This window comes from Candoia aspera, chromosome 15, assembly GCF_035149785.1.
Source record: "Candoia aspera isolate rCanAsp1 chromosome 15, rCanAsp1.hap2, whole genome shotgun sequence".
Classification (NCBI taxonomy): Eukaryota; Metazoa; Chordata; class Lepidosauria; order Squamata; family Boidae; genus Candoia; species Candoia aspera.
Genome location: NC_086167.1, coordinates 887,077 through 910,904, shown reverse-complemented (window position 1 = coordinate 910,904; position 23,828 = coordinate 887,077). Strand labels below are relative to the sequence as shown.

The 23,828-nt window shown below is 47.3% G+C and overlaps 1 protein-coding gene across 2 annotated transcripts; it reads right to left on the bottom strand.

The window, feature by feature from the left end:
• Positions 1–6,075: 6,075 nt before the first annotated feature.
• On the bottom strand, positions 6,076–21,041 carry LOC134505971 (solute carrier family 2, facilitated glucose transporter member 11-like). Of its 2 annotated transcripts, none has more exons than XM_063315932.1 (12): positions 20,925–21,006; positions 18,859–18,957; positions 17,576–17,736; positions 15,834–15,958; positions 15,178–15,307; positions 13,422–13,570; positions 11,781–11,968; positions 11,290–11,400; positions 10,651–10,752; positions 9,982–10,057; positions 6,845–6,972; positions 6,076–6,564 (listed from the first exon to the last, which is right to left on the bottom strand). In XM_063315932.1, exons 2-12 carry the CDS (start codon positions 18,931–18,933, stop codon positions 6,358–6,360), a joined length of 1,452 nt encoding a protein of 483 aa, XP_063172002.1. In that variant the 5' UTR covers positions 18,934–18,957; positions 20,925–21,006; the 3' UTR covers positions 6,076–6,357. The 2 variants fall into 2 exon arrangements, with proteins under 2 accessions (XP_063172002.1, XP_063172001.1); XM_063315931.1 differs by having other exon boundaries at positions 6,080–6,564; positions 20,969–21,041.
• Positions 21,042–23,828: the final 2,787 nt, after the last annotated feature.

Genomic DNA, 23,828 nt, shown 5'->3' with positions numbered 1-23,828 from the left:
CAAGCATGACCTTCTGCTCAGTACTAATATCCCAATTAAATAATTGCTGAAAGGTGACTGTCCAGTCTCTGCATGACCACATCCAGCAAAGAAGAACTGGAAAATTCACAAAAAGGAGACTCCTTGTAGAAATGGGCCTTTCATGTGAATTGAAATTACCTTAGCTTGGGCACGTCTTTGTCAAAACAGGATTTGGAATGATTATTGGAATTATATAGGATGGAATTTCATTAGACTCATGACATTTTTGTCATTTTTCAGCAAATTACCAGCTGGTAATTTCCCAATAATCGTTTCAGATAGCTGACCTGCAGTAATTCAAGAAAGAACAGTTAATGGTTTACTGGACCATACTGGCTGAGAGTATCTATTGGTTAAGGGACAAACCTAAATTAGAAGTTTACTCTGCTCGGTAGAGTTGAAGGAAAAGGAGCCTACTAGGGGTGGGTGATCACTGTTGAGATGGAAAACAATATTGAAGCTGTACAGTTTTGCTCCAGGTGAAACAATCTGTCTTTCCCCTACCCCTCCCATCGATACCTTTATCTTTGGATTTCTGAGGAGCTAATCCACTGAGGGAGAGACATGGAATCTTAGAAGTGCTGGAGGAGAGACTTGTTATTGAGTCTCATCCTAGCATTAAATATGGTTTGCCCAGTTCAGCCTGGATAAAGCCATTATTTTGTGCCCTGCTGTTAGCCTGTGAAGAATCACAACCAGGACTAGTAGCTCTATCTTTATTGTTAGGTTACCTTAACAGTTTCTTGCAAGACTGAAAGCATTTCTCCCCTCCTTTCCTTTTACTCTCTGGAAAATTAGGGAGGGGCCCTTCAGAAACCCTTCCCATGCCCTCCCTCCTTTGGTGGTCTGAGACATCTTTTACATGCTGGTTGTCCAGTCTGGGCCTCTCCCTGCTGTCTCCCAAGGTCATTCCCACAGACCATTACACCTGCATTCTGGGATGAGAGAGGAGAGTGCTTGACCACCTTCTTTCAAGTATTTGGAGGCTGCTAGGTTGTTTATTTATTTGACTTGTATGCCACTCGACTGCCAATGACGCTGGGCACCTCACAACAATCACCTTGATTGACCAGACTGTCACCGGACAGAATCCTGCTGGTCGCAACTCACTTTCCATTCATCTCAATTCCTGGCTTTTCTTCTCCAGGTTCAGCCAAAGTCCTTGACTATTGGATCTTCCCATTTCTTTGGAGGTCAGCCAATAGGTCTTTTTACTTCTCTTGGATACCGTTCGGCAACTGCTGTTGTCCAATGGCCATCCGACATACATGCGACATGTGCCCAGCGTAGCTTCCGTTTTTGATATTCAACGATGACATCATTTATTCCACTTCATGTTCTAATCTGGCTGCTTGGGATGTGGTCTCGGAGAGAAACTTTCAGAATGGATCTTTCCACAGCCCTTACTACTCTTGAAAGCTCTTCCTCTTCTGCCTTTGTTAACAACCATGTTTCACTTGAAGCCATTAGTGGACAGCTAGGACCACTGAATGGAGCAGAGCTTAACACAGCGAAAGAATATTATCTAAAATAGCTTTAATGAGGACATTAGAGAACTATAGGTTATTGATCTTACACACTTAGCCCACCCAAGCATAAAGAATTTCCCACTTACACAAATAGGTTCAAAAGGTAAGTAAAAAAGAATATCTTACTGATTTATTTGGTCCAGTTACCTCCATTCTCAGGAAAAATGAGAGTCTTGTTTTTCTTTCTGTTCCCTAAACTGAATGAACTCTTAGCCCTCATGGCTGCTAAGAGCTGGGTGGAGAAAGAGGGAACCTCCTGAATTCTAGGCTGACTGCATGGCCCAAGATGGAGGGAGAGCAGCTTGCATGCTGCCTTCCTCGATGGTGGAAGGAGGTAGAAGAAAGTGAGGACTGTGGGAGGGGCAACAAACATCTTCCTCCAGAAGCACATGGGGAATCTGCATACTCATCCACATGCTAATGAGGCATGCTGATTTGCTGATACCTCCAACATCACATCCATATAGCACTGCCAATAAGACAGCCGATCACTTTTTCATTGATCTTCTCATTCTGTAAGACTTCCCTAATGGAAGCCCACCCACCTTTCTTTCTTCTAACCAGTTCTTCTCTTTGATTGTTGTTCATTTTGATTAGCCGTCCCAGGTAGTGATCAACCTCTTTGATAAGTTCATTCTGAAGCCTCATTTGGAATTTTGGAATGTTCCCTGTCTGCATATATTTTGTTTTAGTGTGATTCATCTTTAGACCCACATTTCTGCTTTCGGCATCAAGTTGTCGAAGCATTTTTTGCAGCTTTCGAGCATCTTTTGTGATCAGTACAACATCATCTGCAAATCTGAGATAGTTTACCTTCTCTCCATTTATATCAATTCCGTCTTCCCAGTTCATTTTGCGCATGAAATTTTCCAAGCAAACATTGAAAAGTTTAGGTGAGATTGTATTGCCTTACTTTACACCTTTCTCCACTAGTATTCATATTTCGGTTTCAAAGAGAGTAAAATTTGTGAAGCAGTTGGTATTTGCTTCTTTGAGCAGCACAGTGTAGTTGGAGTTGATTCCTTGTTCACAACAATCAAACACAACAGGAATCACAACAATCAAACAAAGAAAATAAAATCAATGTCCTCCTTCATTGCCTTCTTTTCTCAGGGTTAAGCAGTCTTCTGCCTCCTTGCTTGGTTTCCTGTCCTCTGATCTCCCCCGCCGAACCTCTTCCAGTTTTCCTAAAATCTCCCTAAAGTGTGGAGCCCAGAATGAGACCCAGTGCTTAGGGTGGGAATCTCACTAAGACAAAACCAAGTGGAATAAGTTCATTTCATTTTTATTTACTCTATGGTCCCAGACCAATAATGTGGAATGATGATTTTCTGTGATATGGAGACAGGGCTTCTTTTATTGCAGCCTAAAACTGTGCTTGCTTTGGGCAGCCACGGTATCTTGCTGGCCCATAGTCAGCCTGTGACTGACCAGAATACCCAGATCTGTTCTGCAAATCTTATGGCAACCCCTTGCTTGCTTACACGTTTGTTTTATCTTTTCCCCAAGGGAATAATGTTACATTTGCTAAATTTCTCTTGCTTTTTCTATCTTACCAAAATCGCTTTGAATTTTATATAACAGCTTACTAGATCGGGCCATCTGAACGTTTCAGAAGCAGCTCTTTCTTTTAGTTGTCCAAGTCAATAAAAATACTGAAGACTCCTCAGTCCAGCACTGACTTCTGATGCAGGACCATTGATGAGTATTCTTTGAATATGATTTTCAGCCAATTTCACTTAATTATCCTGCTATCCAGACCATAGTTAACTGACTTGCAAATCAGAATGTTGTGAGGCTTGCCAAAATCCCAAATGAAGTTGTCACTGGACATATCAAAACCATCCCTTGCCTGCAGATGAGCCGCGGCAGCGCCTAATCCTGGGGTGTGGAGCTTCTCGAGGAAGAATGGGGGAGGGTGGGCCTTCTCTCTTGGCTCTCTTATCTCTAGGAGTGATCCACGGGGTCAGCGAACTCACACCAAAGGAACCGTGTCCCTGCTTCTTCCCCTTTCCCATGATTCCGGGGCAAAGGAAGCTGGGAGGGGAAGCAGGCCAGGACTGTTCCCCAATGGAAAGCATCTGCTTAAGCCCCCACCCTTCCCCAGAGAAAGCAAGCAGAGTGGTGCGTCTGTGTCTGTGGTGAAGTCGCTCCCCTGCAGATGGGCCTAAACCATGGGATGGGGAGCGCATCTTTGCCATAATGGGATGTTAAGTCTGTGGGTCTTCTGTTCCCCCAAACTGGCTATAGATGAGGTGCCTCTCCTGGAGCAGAGCTCTCCTTTGCTCTTGCTGCCAAAGCAAATGGGGAGTCAGAAAGGTGGGTAGCCCATTTTAAACTGGCATGCTTGCATGTGGGCTCCTGGGGGCAGAAAACCACCTCAATTCATTTCTATCAATTGTTCTTATTCTGCTGTATGCTGTCCAGAGACTGCAAACCAGGGCAGGTTACTACTACTCTTACAACTGCTAAATTGACTAACCCAATACATAAATATATACGGTGCCAGTCTGATGTGTTCTGAGGCCTGCACCGGCCTCACTCTATTTCTGCTGCAACCCCTCATTCCCCACTGGCAGGTGACATGACGAACAGGGAGGGTAGCAAAGCTGGTGGACTTCACTTTTTTGTACCACGTGCTTCATACCCAGAATCAGGATGGCAGTATTTGGCCATAACTTGAACCAATGTTATTGAGGCTGGCTATGCACGCTGGGGTGGTTTCTGCTGAGTCTACAATGGGTGGATAGCAGTGAGAAAAAGACCTGAAGGCCTGGGATGCTTTTTGGTCTCTTAATCTCTGGCCAGAGCCCTGTGCAACATGCTGGGCTGGGCCCTCAGTAGCTGGGCAGAACCCTGCAAGGCTTCTAATATCAACATCCTTTTGGTTGCTGCTCCAATTTAACTGGAATGGGATTTTCACAGCTTGATGGTCAACCCTCAGCCTCAAATGATGGAGAAGGTTCATCACTATCAAGGTTTGGAGGGAACAATTCAGTGTTCCTTTTTCTTGCCATGCCCCTGATCGTTTTTGATATCTCTGCAGCCACAGATCTAGGGGCAAAAAAGCAACATTTTAAAAAAAGAAAAGGAGAAACATCCCACTGGCAGGAAAAGGCAAGTGCCACCTTGGCACTTTCTGGCAGCAGAATATGCCACTCACTGGCCCCTGGCACCAAGGACGCGCCGAGCATGATTGCAGAGTGTGGATATTCTGGAAAAAACTTCTGGCATAGATTTATCATCTGGGATTGAACCCACCTTTCTCATAGAGTGTTTAGGAGTTTGATATTGTCTCAGCTTCCAGGATTCTTGGATGAATGTGATTAAATTGGATCTTTTCAAAATGGTTTTAGGCTGAATGGAAAGAGCTCTGCTTGGTCTGGTGGGAAATCAGTGCTGGAGAAATGCCTCTGAGGGGGACCCAGGTACTTCGGTCATTCCGTCTCAGAGCTATTTTACGCTGCCCGAGAAGAACGGTTCCGCACCTTTGGGCTGTATCAGTTTAGACGACTGCACTGAGAGATCTGGTCCGTTGTCTGCCATAGTTTAAAGCATCAAGCTGAAATTCCAGGAAGGGTAATCTAGAGTTTGGGGTTTTGAGTTTCCTTTTTGATTAGCTTTTAAGCCATTTTGTGCTTCAATATTGCCGTATCATTCTTCTCTTATTGTTTTGTCATGTCTGCTGCTTCAATGACCTCATTCACTGTTTAAGTTATACTAGCATAAATGCCCTGTAACACTTTCTGACAACACCAGTCCATGAGGGAATAGAACAGGAAGCTGACAAGAAGGAGGGTCACCGGGAAATTCAGTGGAATTTAACAGCCACCCCTCCTGCTTAAGTACAAGGCTTAGCAATGCACTTTCTTGCCAACATAAAACAGAACCAGACTGAAGGGATCTAAGTAATCAGCTTCATCTATGAATTCCCAGAGTTGTGAGGCAAGCATAATAGCAGATTAAAGAAGAGTGGGAATAAATGGCCAGCTCTTGCAATGAAGGAGTGGGACTGGGGTAATAAATCTGGAGTTAGAAGTGAGCAGTGAGGTCGCCAAGTTGGTTATAATATCAAATAATCCATATGGGTTAAAAACAAAAAGGAGGTACAAAGAGCTCCAGAAGGACCTCTGTGAACATTAAAATGGCCAGTATTGAGGAAGTGGGGTAAAAATACAGAGGGAGAAGGTCCTCTCCTCTTTCTAATGCTGGAATCAGTGAATCTGAAGGACAGTTAAAATGACTTTTCCCCACAGCGCAGAACTCGTTTCCTCAAGAGGTAGCCTTAAAAGTGAGATTAAATATGCCGGCGGCAAAGAAGATTATAAACTTTATCGAGATGGTGATGAGTGTGCCTTCCTGCACTTCTGCAGCTGGGCCAGAGGGCAAATTGCAGGCCCTCCAAGATTCAGATGATGCAGGTAGAGGTGAAAGGCAGCTGGCACCAGGTGCCAGGGGACTCTTTGGAAGCATTCTCTTCCTCGTCCTTTAAAGCCATGCTGCAGTCCTAGCAAAGCTGGCTAGGCCCTATATGGTTTATCAAAAAGTACAATATTATCCCTTCAAGAATACAACGATGTTTATTTCTGAACGGATTTAGTGTCTCTTCTTTTTTTTGGTCATCACAAAAGAACCATGATTTGGTGACTGGACCTGCTTTTCAGGCTTTGCTGTAACGTATCAGGGATGGAGAAGCAATGGTGACACCTGCTGCTGGAGCGTCATCTAAAGGCATCCCCCATAAAGCTGCAGTGCAGCCCAGGCTGGGTTGCGCAGGGCTTCTCCGAGGTTTGGGGGTGCCTCTGCGTCATAGTTTAGTACAAAATTCGTGGTCTTTGGTCAGCTGGGTTTCTAAGACAGGAATTTGTTTCTTCTTAAAATTAAGTTTCTCAAATTCTTCTTGGATTTCTAGGATGGATTTTCTCTTTGTCTCAGGCAGGAAGAAGTAAATAAGAAAGCCTGAAGTGTAAAGGGCCCCCATGAAGATGAGGAAGCTGAAATGACGGAAGTTTTCCTGAGGATGGAAAAAAAACAAACCCATAACCTTTTAGAACTATGAAGCAAGCATTTGTTAGCTGAACACACACTGTTTCTTGTGCAGATTCCCAATAAATATTCCTGACTTTGGTTTCCGAATGCCAAGCCCTGGGATTCAGCTCATATTGCCAACTTTGCATCATTCTGCAGGTCGGCTTCAGCCAACCACAAGAGGCTGGCAGTTGATTCCCCCAACTTTCTTAACTGCAGATTACACAAATTGGAGGAATAAATCCATCTGGACAAGAATCACTTACCACAATCAATGGAAACACCATTCCGATCACAAAGACTCCAGCCCAGCTCAGGACACCACCGATCACAAAGGCAGATGCTCTGGACGATTGGTCAAAGATCTCCATCCTCACAGAGGCTGTGGCACCGGCTGTGGGGAAAAGCAGAGGACAGTTTGCTGCTGTTGCCAACACCACCAATCCTACAAGTAATCTTATGGAGATTTCTCATCAAGTGGATTTCCTGAGCAGCCTCCTTCGCTCAGTAGCACCTAAAACGTCTCTGTGGCCAGGAGGGGGAGCTAGCCACTTTATTAGATGTGGTTGGGGAAGGGAGAAGTCGGGATGGATGTGGAACTGTAGCCAAAGAGGATGCCCAGGCCTGGCAACTGCTTACGCTCCTGGAAATCACGCAAGCAGGGCTGTCTCTAGTCATTAGGGGTTTCCAGTGCCCCAGACCAGGCACTTCAAACAAATCTATGTTTACCTGTGGCCAGAAGCCACTTATACATACAGCCGAGTTGCTTCTTTTGGGAAACATTTGTTAATTGCAGCACCCACTACCTTCCTATAAGCGTTTGCATATCCTATAATTTCTCTTCAGCAAACATTCTACCAAGGTACATAAATTCCATTAACATAGCTGCCATAGCAAATTTTTCAGTGACACATCTCCAGGTGATCTTACCATCCTAGCCCACCTCCCCCGAATCCTGGCCACTGGATGGGGGAGAAGGGAACCATGATATGTAATTCTGAAGCGGGGAAATGACTTCAACTGCTCTAAAGAAGATCAGAGTCCCTTCTTTAAGTATCTTTTTATTTTCTTTTTCTTTCTCTTTGCTCTTTACAGGTAGTCCTCGCTTAACAATCACAATTGGGACCAGGATTTCGGTTGCTAAGCAAAGTGGTCATTAAGTGGATCTGACCCGATTTCATGACCTTTTTGTGGCAGTCGTTAAGCGAATCACTGGGCATTAAGTGAACCATGTATTTGTTAAGCAAATCATATGGTTCCCCATTGATTTGCTTGCCAGAAGCTGGCTGGAAAGGTAAAAAATGGTGATCATATGACCACAGGATGCTGTGATGGTCATAAATGTGAACCGGTTGCCAAGTACCCAAATTGTGATCACATGAATGCAGGGACGCAATGACGGTCGTAAGTGTGAGGACTGGCTGTAAGTCGGTTTTTCCAGCACTGTCATAAGTCTGAACTGACACTAAACAATTGGTTGTTAAGCAAGGACTTCCTGTATTGTTTTCCACACCTTTTTCTTTATCTTTCCTTCTTTCTTACTTCTTTTTCTATATTGCTTGGTGTTTATCTTTTAACTTTGTAAAGTTTCTTTAATAAAAATTATATTAAAAAAGAACAAAAGGAAACACCAACTAAAAGAAAAAGGAACTAGAATAAAAGGCATCTACTAAAGAAGATACTGGCGGTTATATATTGGCCTTAGATATTGCTGAGATGGTTTTTAATATCATGGTATCCATTTAGACTGGGGGTATGGGGAGTGGGGGGCACAGTTCTTTGGTGATTTTCCTCCTTCCTCTAAGGTGGGTTCCTAGCCTCTGTTTTGTTGGGTGCTACAGGGCTCAACTCTCTCCCCAATCCTATTTAACATCTGCATGAAACCCCTGGGTGATGTCATCCTTCGGCAGAGAGTTGAGTATCATCAGTATGCCTATGATACTCAGTTATATGTCTCTAAAAAGATACTCCGTGCCTGGAGACTCTGAAGGTTTTGATGGGGAAAATTGGCTTCAGTTTAACCCCACAAAACTGAGTGAATATGGGTTTTAGAGTACTTCATATCTAGTGATCATTACCTCTGGATGGAGTAATTCCCCTGAGGCAATCTGGGGGTCCTCCTGGACTTGTGGCTCCTGTTCGAGGAGCAGATGGCAGCATCCTGTGCACCACTTGTACCCATTAGACTGCGAGGCACTGCTCATGGTCACTCGTGTCTTAGTCACCTCCCAATTGGGCTATTTTACCTGGGGCTGTCCGGAGCATCCGGGAGCTTCAGCCAGTCCAAAATGCAGCAGCACCTTCCGTATTGAGAATACCTTGATAAGTGCACATAACTCCAGTGCTACAAGAGTTGCACTGGCTCCCATTGAACTTCTGGGGGCAATTCAAGCAGCTCATTGTCGCCTTTAAAGCATATCCCTATCCTTCCAATAAAAGTCTCTGAAATATTCCTTTCATCATTCCCTCGCTTCAGTTTCGCCTCAATTCAGCTTTCTTTGCTCACTTCTAGCATATTTTTATTTCCATCAAAATAGCTCTGCATTTTCTCTGCCTCTTTTAATCTTAACTGTTCTTGCTCTCTTTGATTACAGTCTTTGCATATACTGTATATTTTATTATATACAGTATAATACATATTATACAGTATCTTTTCCTCACTCCTGTTCTTGCAGCAGTTGAGATGTGTATCTTCTCCTTTGCCATAGCCCTTCATCATTCCACCATGCAGGTTTCTTCCCATGCTTTCCATTTGGCACAACTCCAACACTTCTGCAACACTCTACAACATAATTCTTCCCACTACGCTCCAAGCAGCTTCCACATCCTCTTTCCTTATGCCCATTCTGTTGGGAGATTAATGTATCTTCTGATTCTTTTCACACAGGACTCCTGCTGCCTCTTTCTACAGTCATTCTACTTTCACTCTTGTTACTTTCAAATTTTTCCATGTCTATTTTTCTCAAAATCTACTCTTGACACCACCAGATTATGGTCTGTCCAACATTCAGACCCTTTAATTAACCCTGTTTTTTTTTTAATTGTTCAATCATGTCTGATTCTCAGAGACTGCCTGGACAAGTCCCTGCAGTTTCCTTGGCAAGGTTTTCTGGAAGTGGTTTGCCATTGTCTGCTTCCTAGGGCTGAGAGAAAGTGACTGGCCCAAGGTCACCCAGCTGGCTTTGTGCCTAAAGTGGGACTAGAACTCACGGTCTCCTGGTTTCTAGTCTGATGCCTTAATCACTACACCAAACTGGCTGTTTGGATTCATATTTGCAGTCTAAGGAGCTTCCTGGTGGGATATTGATTTAGTGAGCGCACTTTGTTCTGCCCCCTACTTTGAAAGCTTTAAATGAAAAAGTAACCTGCCAGTATCCATATAAATCTGTGCTGAAGATCCTACCTGGGCCCATTCCAAAGACGAACACAAAACAGAAGATCAAAGACAGGCTACAGTAGGGCATCCAGGAGAACCAGGGCTGAAATAATCAAAACTGCATTTTAGTTCATTAAATTACTATTATTAAACTTCTATGCCATCCGACTCTCAATGATTCAAGGGCCAGGAGATTCCTTGTTGGTGATGGATTTTTATCGAAAGCCCACCAATAATTGACATCCTGGTTCCCTGGCCAAGTCTTTTCCCACCATTCTTGGCCTCCCCATCTACATGGTCCTTGTGTTATGAGCAGAAGACACTTAAACTTCCTCTTCTGGCTTTGCTCAGCCTATAAGGACTTGGTCACCAGTCTTGGTTCTGTGTTGGGAATCAAACCATCTTCCTTGGGTTGCCTCCTCCTTTTCTGACCACAAAAGTGTGTGTGTGTGTGTGTGGGGGGGACCTGTTAGATCAGGGAAGTGTAACCTGGAGCTTTGTTATCACTCCCAAAGCTCCTGCTATGATTTCTACTGTGTTCAATGAGGAAAATTAGTAAGTATAGTTAACTCAAGTTCTATTGCATATTTGGCTTAGACCTTCCTCCATTTTGAAGTGCAATGCCCTCCTCCAGTAAATCACTCCACAGCTGGGCATTCCTTGCTTGGATGAGATGTTCAAGGGACATTTGCTCACCTGCAGGGAGAGAGCCAAGGTGATAACAGCCAGCATGGTGCCCATCAAAGCATAGCCTGCCCAGAGCAGCACCTTCCTTCCGGACCGTTCAATGATGAAGCTCTGTGGGGCGGGGGAGAGAAATGACTGCTTGGGAGTAGGGAGGATGCACCTGCCATGGCTGATCAGTTGCAGGTCCAGACAGGGTCCTCTGGTGTTAGGTCTATGACAAGTTTGTTCATAGCTGGGCATGGGGGGCAATGCTGCTGCTTGAGGAACTCCCTACCCTGAGGCCTGTTGGCCACCCTACTTACCACAGGTTGCCTTCCTTCCAAGGACCAGGAGGAAGGAAGGTCATCCCACATTGTGAGCTGCCCTCAAATGTCTTGTCCATCCGGGTCCTGCAAGACCTTATTTACATTGGACATGGCCATGGTTTCAAAGTCCACCAGCAGGATTATGCTGTAAAGGCCTGGTGCTTGCGGAGGGTCCAACTTGTGACCACAAAGCCACTCAGGCTGTCTATACCCATGATCCTGTTCTGACTCACCACCACCACCTCCCTTGAAGGAACAGGTCCTCCCTTGAGGTGGGGCAGCAGCTGTCCTGGCCAGTTCCTGCTGCATTTCACCTGCTCCCCTTGCAGAGCTACTCACTCACACAAAGGACTGTGGAGAGAAGTTCGCAGAGGCTCACTCCCAGGGCCAAGTAAGGGATGAGGTTGAGGTGGAACCCGGCTGTCTGGAGCACTTCAAAGGTGTAGGAGTAGATCTGAGGAGGAGGAACCATGAGTCCTATGGAAGCCATCAGGGGATGCTCGCTGGGCCATGGGAAGATGCCCATGACTGTGCAGGGGCAGTCCTGGACCAAGCAGGGTCCTTAGGTGGGGAGGGACTTTTTCACAGAAGACAGAGAGTTTGGGGCAGGTCAGAGAACAAGCCAGACTTAGGAAGGAAAAGAAGCAAAAGCCGGTCTGGGCTTGGAAATGCTGCATCTCTGCTGGTAGCAGAAGCAATTCCAATCCCAAGGGAAAAATAGGGCAAGGGAAATTGTAGGGTTTTCTCTGGTTCTGTATCTCCAAGGGAGAGGTGTCCCCACCTCCCTGGAAGCAAAGGACCAAGGACCTCCCCAGAAGCAAAGGACCACTCAACTGCCTGGATGCCGCTCAGCTGGGTGGTCACCACGAGGACAAGCAACATGTACAGCTGCCAGCGCAGGGACGGCTCCTTCACCAGCTCAAGGACACTCTTGTGCTGGGCGCTCTTCAGGGCCACACGCTCCTTCCGCAAGTCATCCAGCTCTGCCTGATGGACCCCTTCCCCCCAAAACGCCTTCATTGCTAGGAATGAGAAATGGATCATCCCATGACGCGGACGTGGGCACGGAGTATCACTGCCCCATAACACAACTTTGGGCCCAGCGGATGCATCTCATCTGACTTCCTGCCCTGCAGCAGAACCACCTGGCACATTTCTTCCTGGAGCAACTCTGCTTTGTGGCAGACCAGAAATGGTGCAGCTGTTATTTCTGTAGAGGAAAACAGTTGGGAGCACCTGGAGTTGGCGGGGGTGATGCTTTGCAGTGCGAGACCATGTACGCTAACTGAGGAACAAAAGGAAAAGTGGAAACAGGGGAGTGGGCAGGATTATTTGGCTCAGAGAAAATGAGACCCCACATTGTTTATAAAATCACAGAATTGGAAGGGATCTTAGAATTTGTATGGTGCGGGTCCTGCTAAGGCAGTTTCGACAGATGGCTACTTAGCCTCTGTTTGAAGACCTTGAGAGAGCGTGGGGGAACTCATCCCTTCATGTGGCAGCCTGGCTAACACTCACACAGTCTGTTTCTGATGCCCAGCCTGAACCTTCTTGCATGTAGTTTGAATTGGTTCTGGCCCTGCCCACTGGGGCAACAGGGAACGCGTCCATTCCATTCTCTATATGAAAACCCTTTGGCATCTCTATCATCTATCTATCGTCATCTATCTATCAGTCATCTATATCATCTATCTATGTATCTGTCTATATCTATCTACATCTCTCTATCTATCATCTATCATCTAATTTATATAGCTGCCCATCTCAAATATATAACTCTGGGCAGCTCACAAACAATTAAAAACAATATAAAAACACCAAAACAATACAACAATTTAAGAACAATAAAAACCATACAAAAACTATATAAAAAGCATATTCAGGTAGTCCTCGCTTAACAATGGTAATTGGGACTGGCAACTCCATCGCTAAACGACATGGTCATAAAGCGCAATGTAACATGTCCATGGCGACTTATGATGGCAGTTCCGGTTGCTGTCATTAAGCAAATCCAGCATGGTTGTTAGGTGCAGTGCCATGTGATGCTTCAGAAAGCCATCAGAGAATCCTAGGTGGCAATTGCTACTCCCCCACCCCTGTCCTGAGGTGTTGGCTGATGCTACACCCGGAACCTGGCGGGGCACAGCTCTGAGAGGAGCGCCCCCTCCAAGCCCAACCAGGTCTCAGTAATACATGCCAGGTCAGCCGTCCCACCCATGATCAAGTCACAGATGAGGGCAGCCTCATGATAGACTGACCTGACAATTGAGAGACTGCTATCGCATCTCCCCTCGGTTGTCTCTTCTGCAGGGTAAACATGTCCAGATCCTTTAACCATCCTGCACTGAGCTTTGTTTCCAAATCTACCCCATCTTGGTAGCCTCCCTTGGACTTGCTCCAGTTTGCCACTGCCTTTTTGAGACTTTCTAATGTTAACATTTCTTGAGGAAGGGAAGAAGTCTTGTTGTCTGTTACCTTTCACACATCCTTCTTCATCTCCTTTATGCAAGAACAAGTGAGGTGGAGACTCGGGGAAGAACGGTAGAGAGAGCAGCGGAACCAAGGCCGTAACTCCACTGAAGGCCAGCAGCAATGGCCAGAGGGTCTCACTTCCCAAAAGCTCCCTAGTAAAGCAGAGAGGAAACCCAGGTTGTTTCCAAAGGCTTGTGGAGGAAATGAGATGAGACATACCTCTCTTTGCTATCTTGCACTCTTCATAAAATCGCATACCATAAAGATTGTAAGGACCTCAGGGATCAGCCAGTGCCAAAGCATCCCTGACAGGAGGCCATTTAGCTTCTGTTTAACACGCTAGCAAAGGAAAGTCTCTTCCACTGCTGATTTTTTTTTCCTGATGTCCAATTGAAATCAGCTTCCTTTTAACAGAAATCCATTGTTCCTTATCCTATTTTCTGGAACAACTCTACACAATTCTGGCCTATCTTGTACACGGCAGCCCTTCAGATACTTTGAGGACTGCTATCATGTCTCCCTGCTGTCTTCTGACAACCAACACCTCCAACCATTCCTCATTAAATATTTTCTTCCAGGCTGATCATAACCTTGGTTGCTCTCTCTTCTGGAGACCCTCCAGTTTGTCAGTGTCCTTCCTAAAACATGGTGCCCAGAACTGGACTCAGTACTCTAGGTATGGCCTGACTAATGCAGAATATAAAGGAATGATGACTTCACTTGATCTTGACACTAGGCTTCTGTTGATCAGCCTAGAATTGCAGTTGCTTTTTTTGCAGCTGCATCAACTGTCAGCTTGTAACCCACCAGGACACCCAGATTTTTTGCTGGCCAGTATAGTTCCCCCCATCCTGTAGTCATGCCTCTGATTTGCATTCGTCTCTGTCAAAATTCATCTTGCTGGATTTAGCTCATTGTTCCAGCTTGTCAACGCCCTTTGAGTCTTGATACTGCCCTCTAAGGTGCTGACTGTTCTGCCTTATCTTTGTGTAACCCACAAATTTGACAATATTTTTCAACCCTCCCCCCCAAGTTATTTATAAATCTGTTGAATGGCACAGGACTTGAAATGAAGCCCTGCAGTATGCCACAACACTTCCTCCAGCTTGATGTAGAGCCACTGACATACAGTCCTTGGGTCCTTGGGACTGCCTGCCTGAAATACGAAAGGGGGTCCCCTCACTGGAGAGGTGGGCACATCCATGGATGTTCCATGGATTCCTGGATTGAGCAGAGAGTTGGGCTAATGACCGATAAGCGTCTTTCAGTGATCCATCCATGACTGTGTGATTCCTGCCAGCAGCCCAGGAGTGTAGCAGCATAAAGAGCCTTTCTGGTCTAGGGATCCTACTCCCACTCAGTTGGTGATGTGGTGAAAGAGCTGCTGTTCTGTCCTGGCTGTCCTGCAGTTGCCCTCTCTGTTCTACAGCTACTGTGGGTTTGCGGGAGTGAATACAGAGGAATGAAGCTGGGTAAATCAAATGTATGAGACACTTCAGGAGCCTTAAGAAGGCAGGAGGTCAGATCAGGGTTACCAGGCTGCTCTGGGACGCTGAATAAATACGAAGGAAGAAAAGGCTCAGGACTACTTTAAACCCACTGCAAATCTAAAGCTTGGTTCAACTGATGAAACTTGGCTCTGGGATGTGGGTAGGGAACCCCCTCAGCTAGGAAGACTGGGTACTCTGGACAGATGACCACAGCCATTAATGCTGAAAAATGAAAATGAAACCATGGCATTTGGGTAAGCATGACTTACCTTTGTCCCATAACTTGACCAAGGACTTTGCCCAGACTCCAAAACACAGAAGCAGTTGAATTAGTAAACCCACGGAGTTTTCTGGGGGAAACTTCCCCGAGGTACTGGGGATGAAGAAGGACACACACACCTTGAATGGAAGGCAGATAACAAAAGTTATTAGGACCACATGAAGCAAAAGTGCTTGCTGCACTACCAATCCTGATTTCAAGAGCAGACTGGCCACATGGGGGGAGAGGCACAAAATGGGGAACTGAACATTTGGAAATTGGCTTGGCATTAGTGGGGTTGGTACTGCATAGTGCTGCCTAGGATGTGGGGCAGGCCGGGTGGGGCTCCTTGTTCTACCTGGCTCCCCAACAGATCTCCTGACTCTTCCTGGTGGGTCCCAGCTTTTCATTTTGACTCAGCCAAGCCTTTGTGGATGTGGCTAGGCTAGATGGAAATCTTGATGGTGGCACAAGAAAGCCTTGCGCCAGGGGTGGCAGCCCACAGCCCGCTCAACGATGCAATGACCTTGATGCCCTCTGGGGCTTAAGTTGAGTCTCTTCCTCCTGCCCTTCCCAATTAATGGTTCTGGGTGGCCTCGCGACCAGGGTCTGTATGTTCATGCTTGAAGGGGACCTGGCCAGAGGCTGTGAGAGGTGAGTGCATACCTGTGCTGACGCCACACAGGAAACGTCCCATCAGAATGAGCTCGACAGATCTGGCCATCTTGCTGAAGCCTGAGAGGAAGGCGCTTGCCAGCAGGAGCACGTTGCTGCCCAAGAAGCAGTTCTTCCTGCCCATAAAAAGGGGAAGGATGGCTAAGGAGGCCCAGAAGCAGGTGCCACGTGGATCATGGGAGGAGATGGGGATTTCTGTGTCAAAGAGGGAGTGGCCTCTTCACAGGAGGTCCAGCTGTAACCATCTCTTCCTTAAGAAAAAGAAAGCCCGTGACTCTCTTGCCCCATTATTGTCAGGCGGGGGTGGGGTTGAAAAATAGGAAGATTGGCAAACAAAACAGCTTAGAGCACCTCCATTGGGATGGGGCCTCTTAAGGCAGGGGCCCTTCTTTGGGCAGCTGGACCAAAAGCTTTATCCTCCCTGTGCAGATTGTACAGCAACTCTGGGGCCTTTTGGATTAAAACGGTCCCTCTCCTGCCCCAGTGCTGATGGCTTGCATGGCCTGCTCCTCCCCCAACCCCCACTTCAGGATATTGCCTGGACATACCAGCCCTGTGGGAATGCTGGGTCTGAGTGCCCAGGATCGTAGTAGAGGAGGGAGCCTGGAGGCCTCCTGGTCCAACCCCCCTTGGACATTCCTCTCATGGGGGGAATTTACATTGCGGCCTCCCTGAGATGGCACTTGCCACCCAGAGAGGCAGTATTTCCACTGCCTCTCTGGGTCATTCATTCCATTCAGGAAGTTTCTTTCCAACATTCAGGAAGGTTTTGCTTTCCAGTAATGTAAGTCCATTCCATGTCCTGCACTTGAGACCAGCCCTGACCTCCTTCTACGTCACAGGCCTTGAGATACTGGAGCTGGGCTATCGTATCCCCCTCAGTTTTCTCGCAGCTAAACACATCCAGTTCTTTGGGCTGTCTTTATGGGATATAGGGAAAAAACCATGGCAACTGGAGAAACTAACCACAATCTGGTTAGGAAGGTACTTTTCTACCCTTGGCTGATTTGGCATTACTGGCTTTAAAAAAAATTGCCTAGCACAACTTCCAAAATGCATTCAGCTTTGTTAATACGAAAACTGAGGGGCCACTGAAAACCGATAAACTTCCAGTGATCTTCATCCCTATTGCTTAATACCATGGCACCAGGCTACGATTCCACTAGTTTGGTCTCGTGGTTAAGGCTCCAGGCTAGAAACCAGGAGACGGTGAGTTCCAGTCCCGCCTCAGGCATGAGAGGTGGCTGGGCGACCCTGGGCCAGTCCCTCTCTCTCAGCCTAACCCACCTCACAGGGTGGTGGTTGTGGGGAAAACAGGAGGAGGAAGGAGTATTAGGTATGTTCACCACCTTGAGTTATTTATAAAAATAATAAAGATGGGATAGAAAATAAAAGATAAATAAATAAAAATAAATAAATTATGGGCAAAGCAACCACCAGACCCTCAGCTGCACATCTCCTCTTTTTCTCTATGCATATTCCTCCTCCTCCTCCTCCCCCTCCTTTTCTGACCCTAAAGTACTCAAGGAAGCTTATAACAATTAAAAAAACCAACCAAGCAACCAATTAGAATTATTACTAGGGCAACTGAAAAGGCCTGGCTGAAGAGGAAAGTCCTGACTGCTGCTGAAGGACTCCCCGGGACTTGACTGTTGGCCCATCTTCCTTGTCCTTTCATGGCTCCTGCCCGCAGGACAGCCTTGATGGAAGCTAAATATGCAACGGGGACCCACTTTCCATATCTGGCAGCCAGGCATCCGCTGCTCATGGCACCCAGGAGACCTCCCAAGCCAAAGATGGATACCATCGAAGACCACAAGAAGGTGAGTGTTGCAGGATGGACTGAGTGTCCAAACCTCTCCAGCCAGGTTTCATTGATGAACTCTTTGATGTGCTGGAAAAGAGGGATGTGGTTAGGCAGAGATAGTTTCCCACCACTTACTGTAGGAACTGGTACTGTAGCTTGGTTACAGCTCCAAAGGAGGAAATGGTGGAAGACTCCTGGAAGAGGAGAAAGGGACAACCGAGACCGTAGCACCCACAAGGATGCCATGGTGGCCATTGGTCAGTGGGCACCAGGCTCAGTAATGAGAACCTGCCCATTTTGGAACTAGCTGGGCCTCTTTCTTGGGGGTTTCCATTTCAGGGGGAGGGGGGTGGTCTGGCTTTGGAAGGCCTCTAAGGGCCACTTCCAGGGTAAGGGATGACCAGCAGTGCTCATTGCCCTGTGAGGGAGACGGGTCTTCCCCAAAGATGGAGGGGAGCTGCTCCAGTTGCCGGGCAGGCCGTGGCATTGCTGGAGGGAGAATAGCTGCTTTTTCAGCACCCTTTGGGGGCTGGGGAGTGTTTGAAGGTGGGAATGTGTGTGGGGAGCCCCAAGGGGGCCTTGCTAAAGAGCCCCTCAAGATCTTCTGCTGAAAGGGGCAACAAGCTGGGGCGCTTGGGGCGTTCTTGAGGCTGGGACTGCCCTCCTGAAGGCCTCCCAGCCCCATTTCTGCCATGACTTTTGAGGGGAAAAAAGAACAAAACCCAAAGCAAAATCACTCTACTGGCAAACTGAAAGCCAAACGAGAGGTTAATATTATGCTTTGCAGCATGCCAGGTTCCCAATTCTTTTAACTCCAGTTTTTAAAAAGTAAAAAATGTAAATAGGAAGGTGGGACTGGATCCTGGGGGTGTGAAGGAAGACGTCCTTCGGCATACTGGCACCGCTGAGCAGCGTCTGGGGGATTCGGGCAGCCGTGCCTGAAGGCATCAGCCCAGCGTTTGGTCTTGGGATAGTGTGGAGGAGGTCCCTGGCAGTAGGAAGGTCCTTCCATGCTGCCTCCGTTTCTACTGCTTTATCCCACAGAAGCAGTCAGAAGATGCTCCCATGGTCCTCTTCTCTGCCACCAAACACAAATGGCACCTTTCTTCTCGACCTCAGGGGCTGAGTTCAAGGCAGGCGCTGCAGAGCTGAGAGCAAAGCACTGAGTTGATCCTCCATGTGGATCCTACTTGGGAGGGGGCTGCTTACCACAGATGTGTAGGTGATCATAGATCCTTGGAAGCCAACCTGCAGCGACCCTCCGATTCCCAGGATAAGTATCATTTGGAGGAGTCTCTGATATTGAATCTGGGAGGAAGAGAAAGAACATTCCTTTTTTCCCCTAAGCCAAAAACCTGGTTTGTATTCAAAAAGGCCCCCTTCCTATCCCTTCTTAATGAATGCCAAAAAGGAGGGAATAAGACTGTGTCAGGCTGGTCGGAGAAGACCAGTGGGTGTAAGCACTTGCTTTAAGGTAAATGACATTATTTCCCAAAGCAACCCTGTCTTCGGAGCCGTTCATTCTTAAGTGCGTTTGCTCTTGCAAAGCGCTGGGGTGGCTCAACGGCTGGCCCTGCTCTGCACCCCCCCACCCCCTTGCCCTGGAGTCTGGGGGACCATGCAGCCGTGCAGCTGTGTTGGTGCCTCCCTACAGAACGGGCCCTGCTGAGTCCCCTGAGCAGAGGGCCCCAACTCTGCTGGCCCTTTGGAAGGGGACGAAGACCTTATTTTTCCCTAGGCATTGGGCCCTAATGTTAAGCAACTGGCCCTTTGGCCAGGCATGATATGACATGTGGTTTGGATTTTTTTAATGGTTTCATGGACTGAATATGTTTTTAGTTTGTTTGCCACTCAGAGTTTCACCAGAAAGGTGGGCAGCTGTATAACTTTGATAAATATAAATACTAAATACATAGAAATAAAACATACAAAGACATAAAAAGCAACCAAAGCTGATGGGTCTATAGGCCCCGCCAACCCCCCACCCCCTGTGACCATCCGTGCATCCTCACAGGTATTAGAAACAGCCCAAAGGAAGGGCCAGCTTCTAAGTGGGTGCAAAAGCAAGGGTTACGCAAAGAACGAGCCGCTTCTGTCTTCTGCCTCACCGGGCTGGAGTTCAGGGTGTAAGGAGGCCACCAGACAGTCGCTTGTCAGAGCTGGGGGTGGTGGTTGTGTCTTCATCCCACAGGACTGGCTGCCCTTGGACACCCCTCAGCTCAGACTGTCAGCATTCAGCACCCCCCCACCTGAATCTTCAAATGCCTTGCAGCTATGTGCCTTATAGCTTTCAAAACTTTTAATTAAAAGCAGTCTTTCCCCCTCACTCCCCTCTGTGTTAATTTCCTTCTGCTGGTCCCAATAAAACCATCATGTAGAGCCTACAAGAGGCCTAACACCATTTTAAAACAAATTTCACCCTTCCACACACACACATGGAGAGCAATCCTGGAAAGCCCTCCTCAGGCCAATGACTCGACAGCCCTCCGTCCCCTCTCCCCTGAGGTGCACCCCTGTGGGGCCTCCTGAGGGAAGGCAAAAGAGGCCATTTGGGATCTGGGGAGGGGACAAGGAGACTCCCCTCAGGTTTACCAGGAATGGAGCATGGTGCTTCCATGAGCAAACATCGATCTCTTGGGAACTCCCAAAGGTTTTCCCATGTGGGGAGGGGACCATGACTGAAGGGCAGGCTTCCTGAGACTGGCACTCCACTCTGATAATTTTGGCTTCCCAGCAAAATGTCTGGTCCTCTGACAAGGGAGTGGAAGCTTTGAAGAGGTAAAGTGCCTGCTTAAGGCCCCCATTTTGTGCTATAAGCCCAACTCCCAACAGTCAGAGCAAACGGGGGGACTTTAGAAGGGTGAAATCAGAATCCTGGAGTTGGAAGGCACTTTGGGGATCAACTAGCCCAAGGGTCCCCAAACTCTTCAGCTCACTGATCCCTTCATGAAGTTTCAGATTGCTCATAACTCCCAAACATTTATTACATGAAAATAATTTAATACACACTACTTTAACTAATAAGTAGTAGTACTACTACTACTAATAATAATTACTGCAACCCCTTGGATAGTCCCATCAACCCTTGGGGGTCCATACTGACCACTCTGGGGAACTCTGACCTAGCCTAACCCTGTGCCTGGACCAAATCCCTCCAAGCTGGCCTGCTGAATCCTGCAGGTAAGGAAGGTCGGGGAAGGTGTCCGTGCAGCCTACGCTCTAGGCGGGTCTGGGGGACCTGAAAGTAGTTGCTGCTGAACCTTTAGGTTCCCCACCTGGGGATGGGATGCCTGGGAAGCTTGGCCTGGCTTGGACTCACCACATCCCAGAAGACTGGTGCCATCTCTGCTCAGAGCTCTTCTGGGTCCTACCTCTAAGGGAGGGCAGCCCTGGACTTTGCGCTCTCTATTTCATTTCTTTGATGCAACCCCAAATCACCCAGGTTAATGTTTTATTATGGCAGTTCATTCACTGTAATGATTACAGGAACATAGGATGAAATGGCACATCTGTCCTCTAAGTTTAGGCTAAGTCAGTAGGCTCTGTGATGAAGCAGGATGGGAAGAACAGGTTCACGGCGTGCAGTGGAATCTCCAACATTCCCCTCCTGAAATTCCCCACTTCATAGCATTGAAAACAAAGAGCACCATCTCAGCTGCACCAGGACAGAGTGCCACCAAAGTCAAGAGTCGGGTTTAGGGCTTTGCGCTAATTTATGACCACAGTTGGGACCCAAATTTCCATTGTTAAGCAATGTGGTTGTAAAGTGAGATGTCATGTGACCACATCACTTAGCAACCGCAATCCTGGAAGTCCCGGTTGCCGTCATTAACCGAGAATTGCAGGTCGTTAAGCAAGTAACCTCCCCAATCCAAGCCATTCCAGGCTTGGTCCCTCCCAGCCCCGAGCCGCAGTGAGGTAAGGGACTGCCTCCAACTCCCGCCCCCACCTATCTCCCCCTCATCTCTGCCCTTTTGGCCAGCCTGCCCCCTGCCCAAGTGACTCTGGGGCTGCTTGCCAAGCCCCGGGAAGCCGCAGCACCCCCAGCCCAGTCCCAGCCTCAGCCGCCCTTGCCACCCTGCCCCCCCGAGACCCCTGCCGCCCTGCGCTCCGCCGCCCCAGGTGACCTTCGCCGTCATCTGGCTCCCGCTGGTGATGAGGCCTGCCCGGCCTGGCTGCTGGGTTGGGCTGGGCTGGGCTGGGCTTCAGCTGTGAAGAAGAAGTCCAAAGCAGACCCAGAGCCACAGGGAGCCAAAAAGTGGCTGGAGGCTCACTAGTCTGGAAATCTCTGAGCAGTCACGTTTTAGAGAGATGTGGCCCTTCAAATGAATGTTGATAGAAAATATTATTGTATTATTGTTACCATTATTATTGCATAGTTTTGGTTACATAATTTGTTGATTTTTACTAGTTAGAGTCAGTTGGGAGAGGTGGCATGGAGTCTCTTAAATAATAAATTAAATACAATGATGAATCCATGTAATAATAACTGGCCTATATTCTGTGAAAGCATGTTCTACCATGTCATTAATGAGAGGTTAATGCATTTTATTAACATGAGAGATTAATACACGCTTCTAATGAGAGGTTAGTAATTTTATTAACAGTAGAGGCCATGTCAAGTGCTTTGCTGAGATCAAGGTAGACTATATCCATGATATACTCCAGATCTATTAAGCTTGTAATTCTTGTCGAAAAAGGGCATAAAGTGTAGAGAATAAGGAAGATGACCTTGACAGCAATACACAGGAACCGTCGCCTTGGCAAAAGGGGCTGAAACATTTTTAAAGTCCAGAATATACAGATCACATTTGGAAGTGGCTCTGATAGACACCTCCCTAATTCACAGGAGGAGGAGGAGGAGGCGGAGGAACAGCACAGCCAGACTTGCAAGGTTCTATTATTACAGCCAACCTCAATAAAAATGGCTTTAGCCTTCTTGTGGAGTTGATTTCCTGGCTGGGTCCACCTGGTAGGGCTGACATAAGGCTAATCTGGCATGACTTGTTTGGACAAACTCATGCTGCTCTTGTGAATTGTTGCATACCATCCAAGTGCTCACAACCTGCTGCTTGCTAATCTGTTTGAGGACCTTGCCCAGTATACAGTAGCTGACAGGTTTGTAATTCCCCAGGTCCTCCTTTTTTCTTTTCATATGCTGTCTCCCTCAACTGGGAGATGGACCAAAACACAATCTGCGCCTCCCATTTCCTTCACCTTCCGGTCCATAGTCTCTGGACTATGTCTCTGAATTGTCCTCTCAAGGTCTTTTCTGGCAATGCTGTTCATCCCTACATGAATCATTAAGAAAGAAGAGTTATCAGTGAGTTTGTAGCCTGTCTGTCACATCTGGATATGGACACCTGGAAGACATCTGCACATCAGGCTTGCATGCTGTGGCCTCAGTTCCTCTTGGTAGGGAATCACCAGCCACCACAACACCTTGCCTGCCTCAAAGTGGTTCTTGGATTTCTTCAACCCATGGAGGCCTGAATGTCAGGATCCACAGACGAGTGCAGTGCATCTGATTGTGTTCTCCTGCCATTAAAGTCAACCTGTGTGTCAAGCCTGGCTGCGAACCGAGGGGGAGGGGGGCATTCCAGAGGGACAGAGTTGTTTTGGTGAGGCAAGAAGCCAAGGTCGGGCTGTTTGGATGCCTCTGCAGCAGGCCCAGTGAAACGGCTAGAGGGGGGGAAGCAGACATGGGCAGTGGAATGTTTTTGAAAGGCGCGTATTGCCAGTCGCAGCTTTGCATCACAGCTGTATGCTTTTTTTCTAATAAAATCCTTTTCTACACCTATGCTGTAGTGGCTGAAAGTTGCTAGGATTGGAGACTGAGTACTGCTGTCCTTACACTGAATGTCTTTTATCCTGCTCTGGGATCAACACAGAAGAGGGAATAGACCTATTCTGTATTCCCCCAGGGGACAGGTCCAGATTTTTCTAAAATCCTTTTTCCATCGCTCCACTGCCTGAATTCAAACTGCCCGGTCACAACCTGGGGCTACAGCTTTCTTTTGCAGCAGGGCTTCTTCTTTCAGGTTGGAGGCAAGTACAAAATGAGGGTCAAAAATGGTGCTTTAACCAGGGGTAAGGGGAAAAACGGTCCTATGTCAGAAAGGGCATTGCAGGGGATTTTTTCCTGAGACTTTCCTGAGACTTCAGAAGCCGGAAATTAG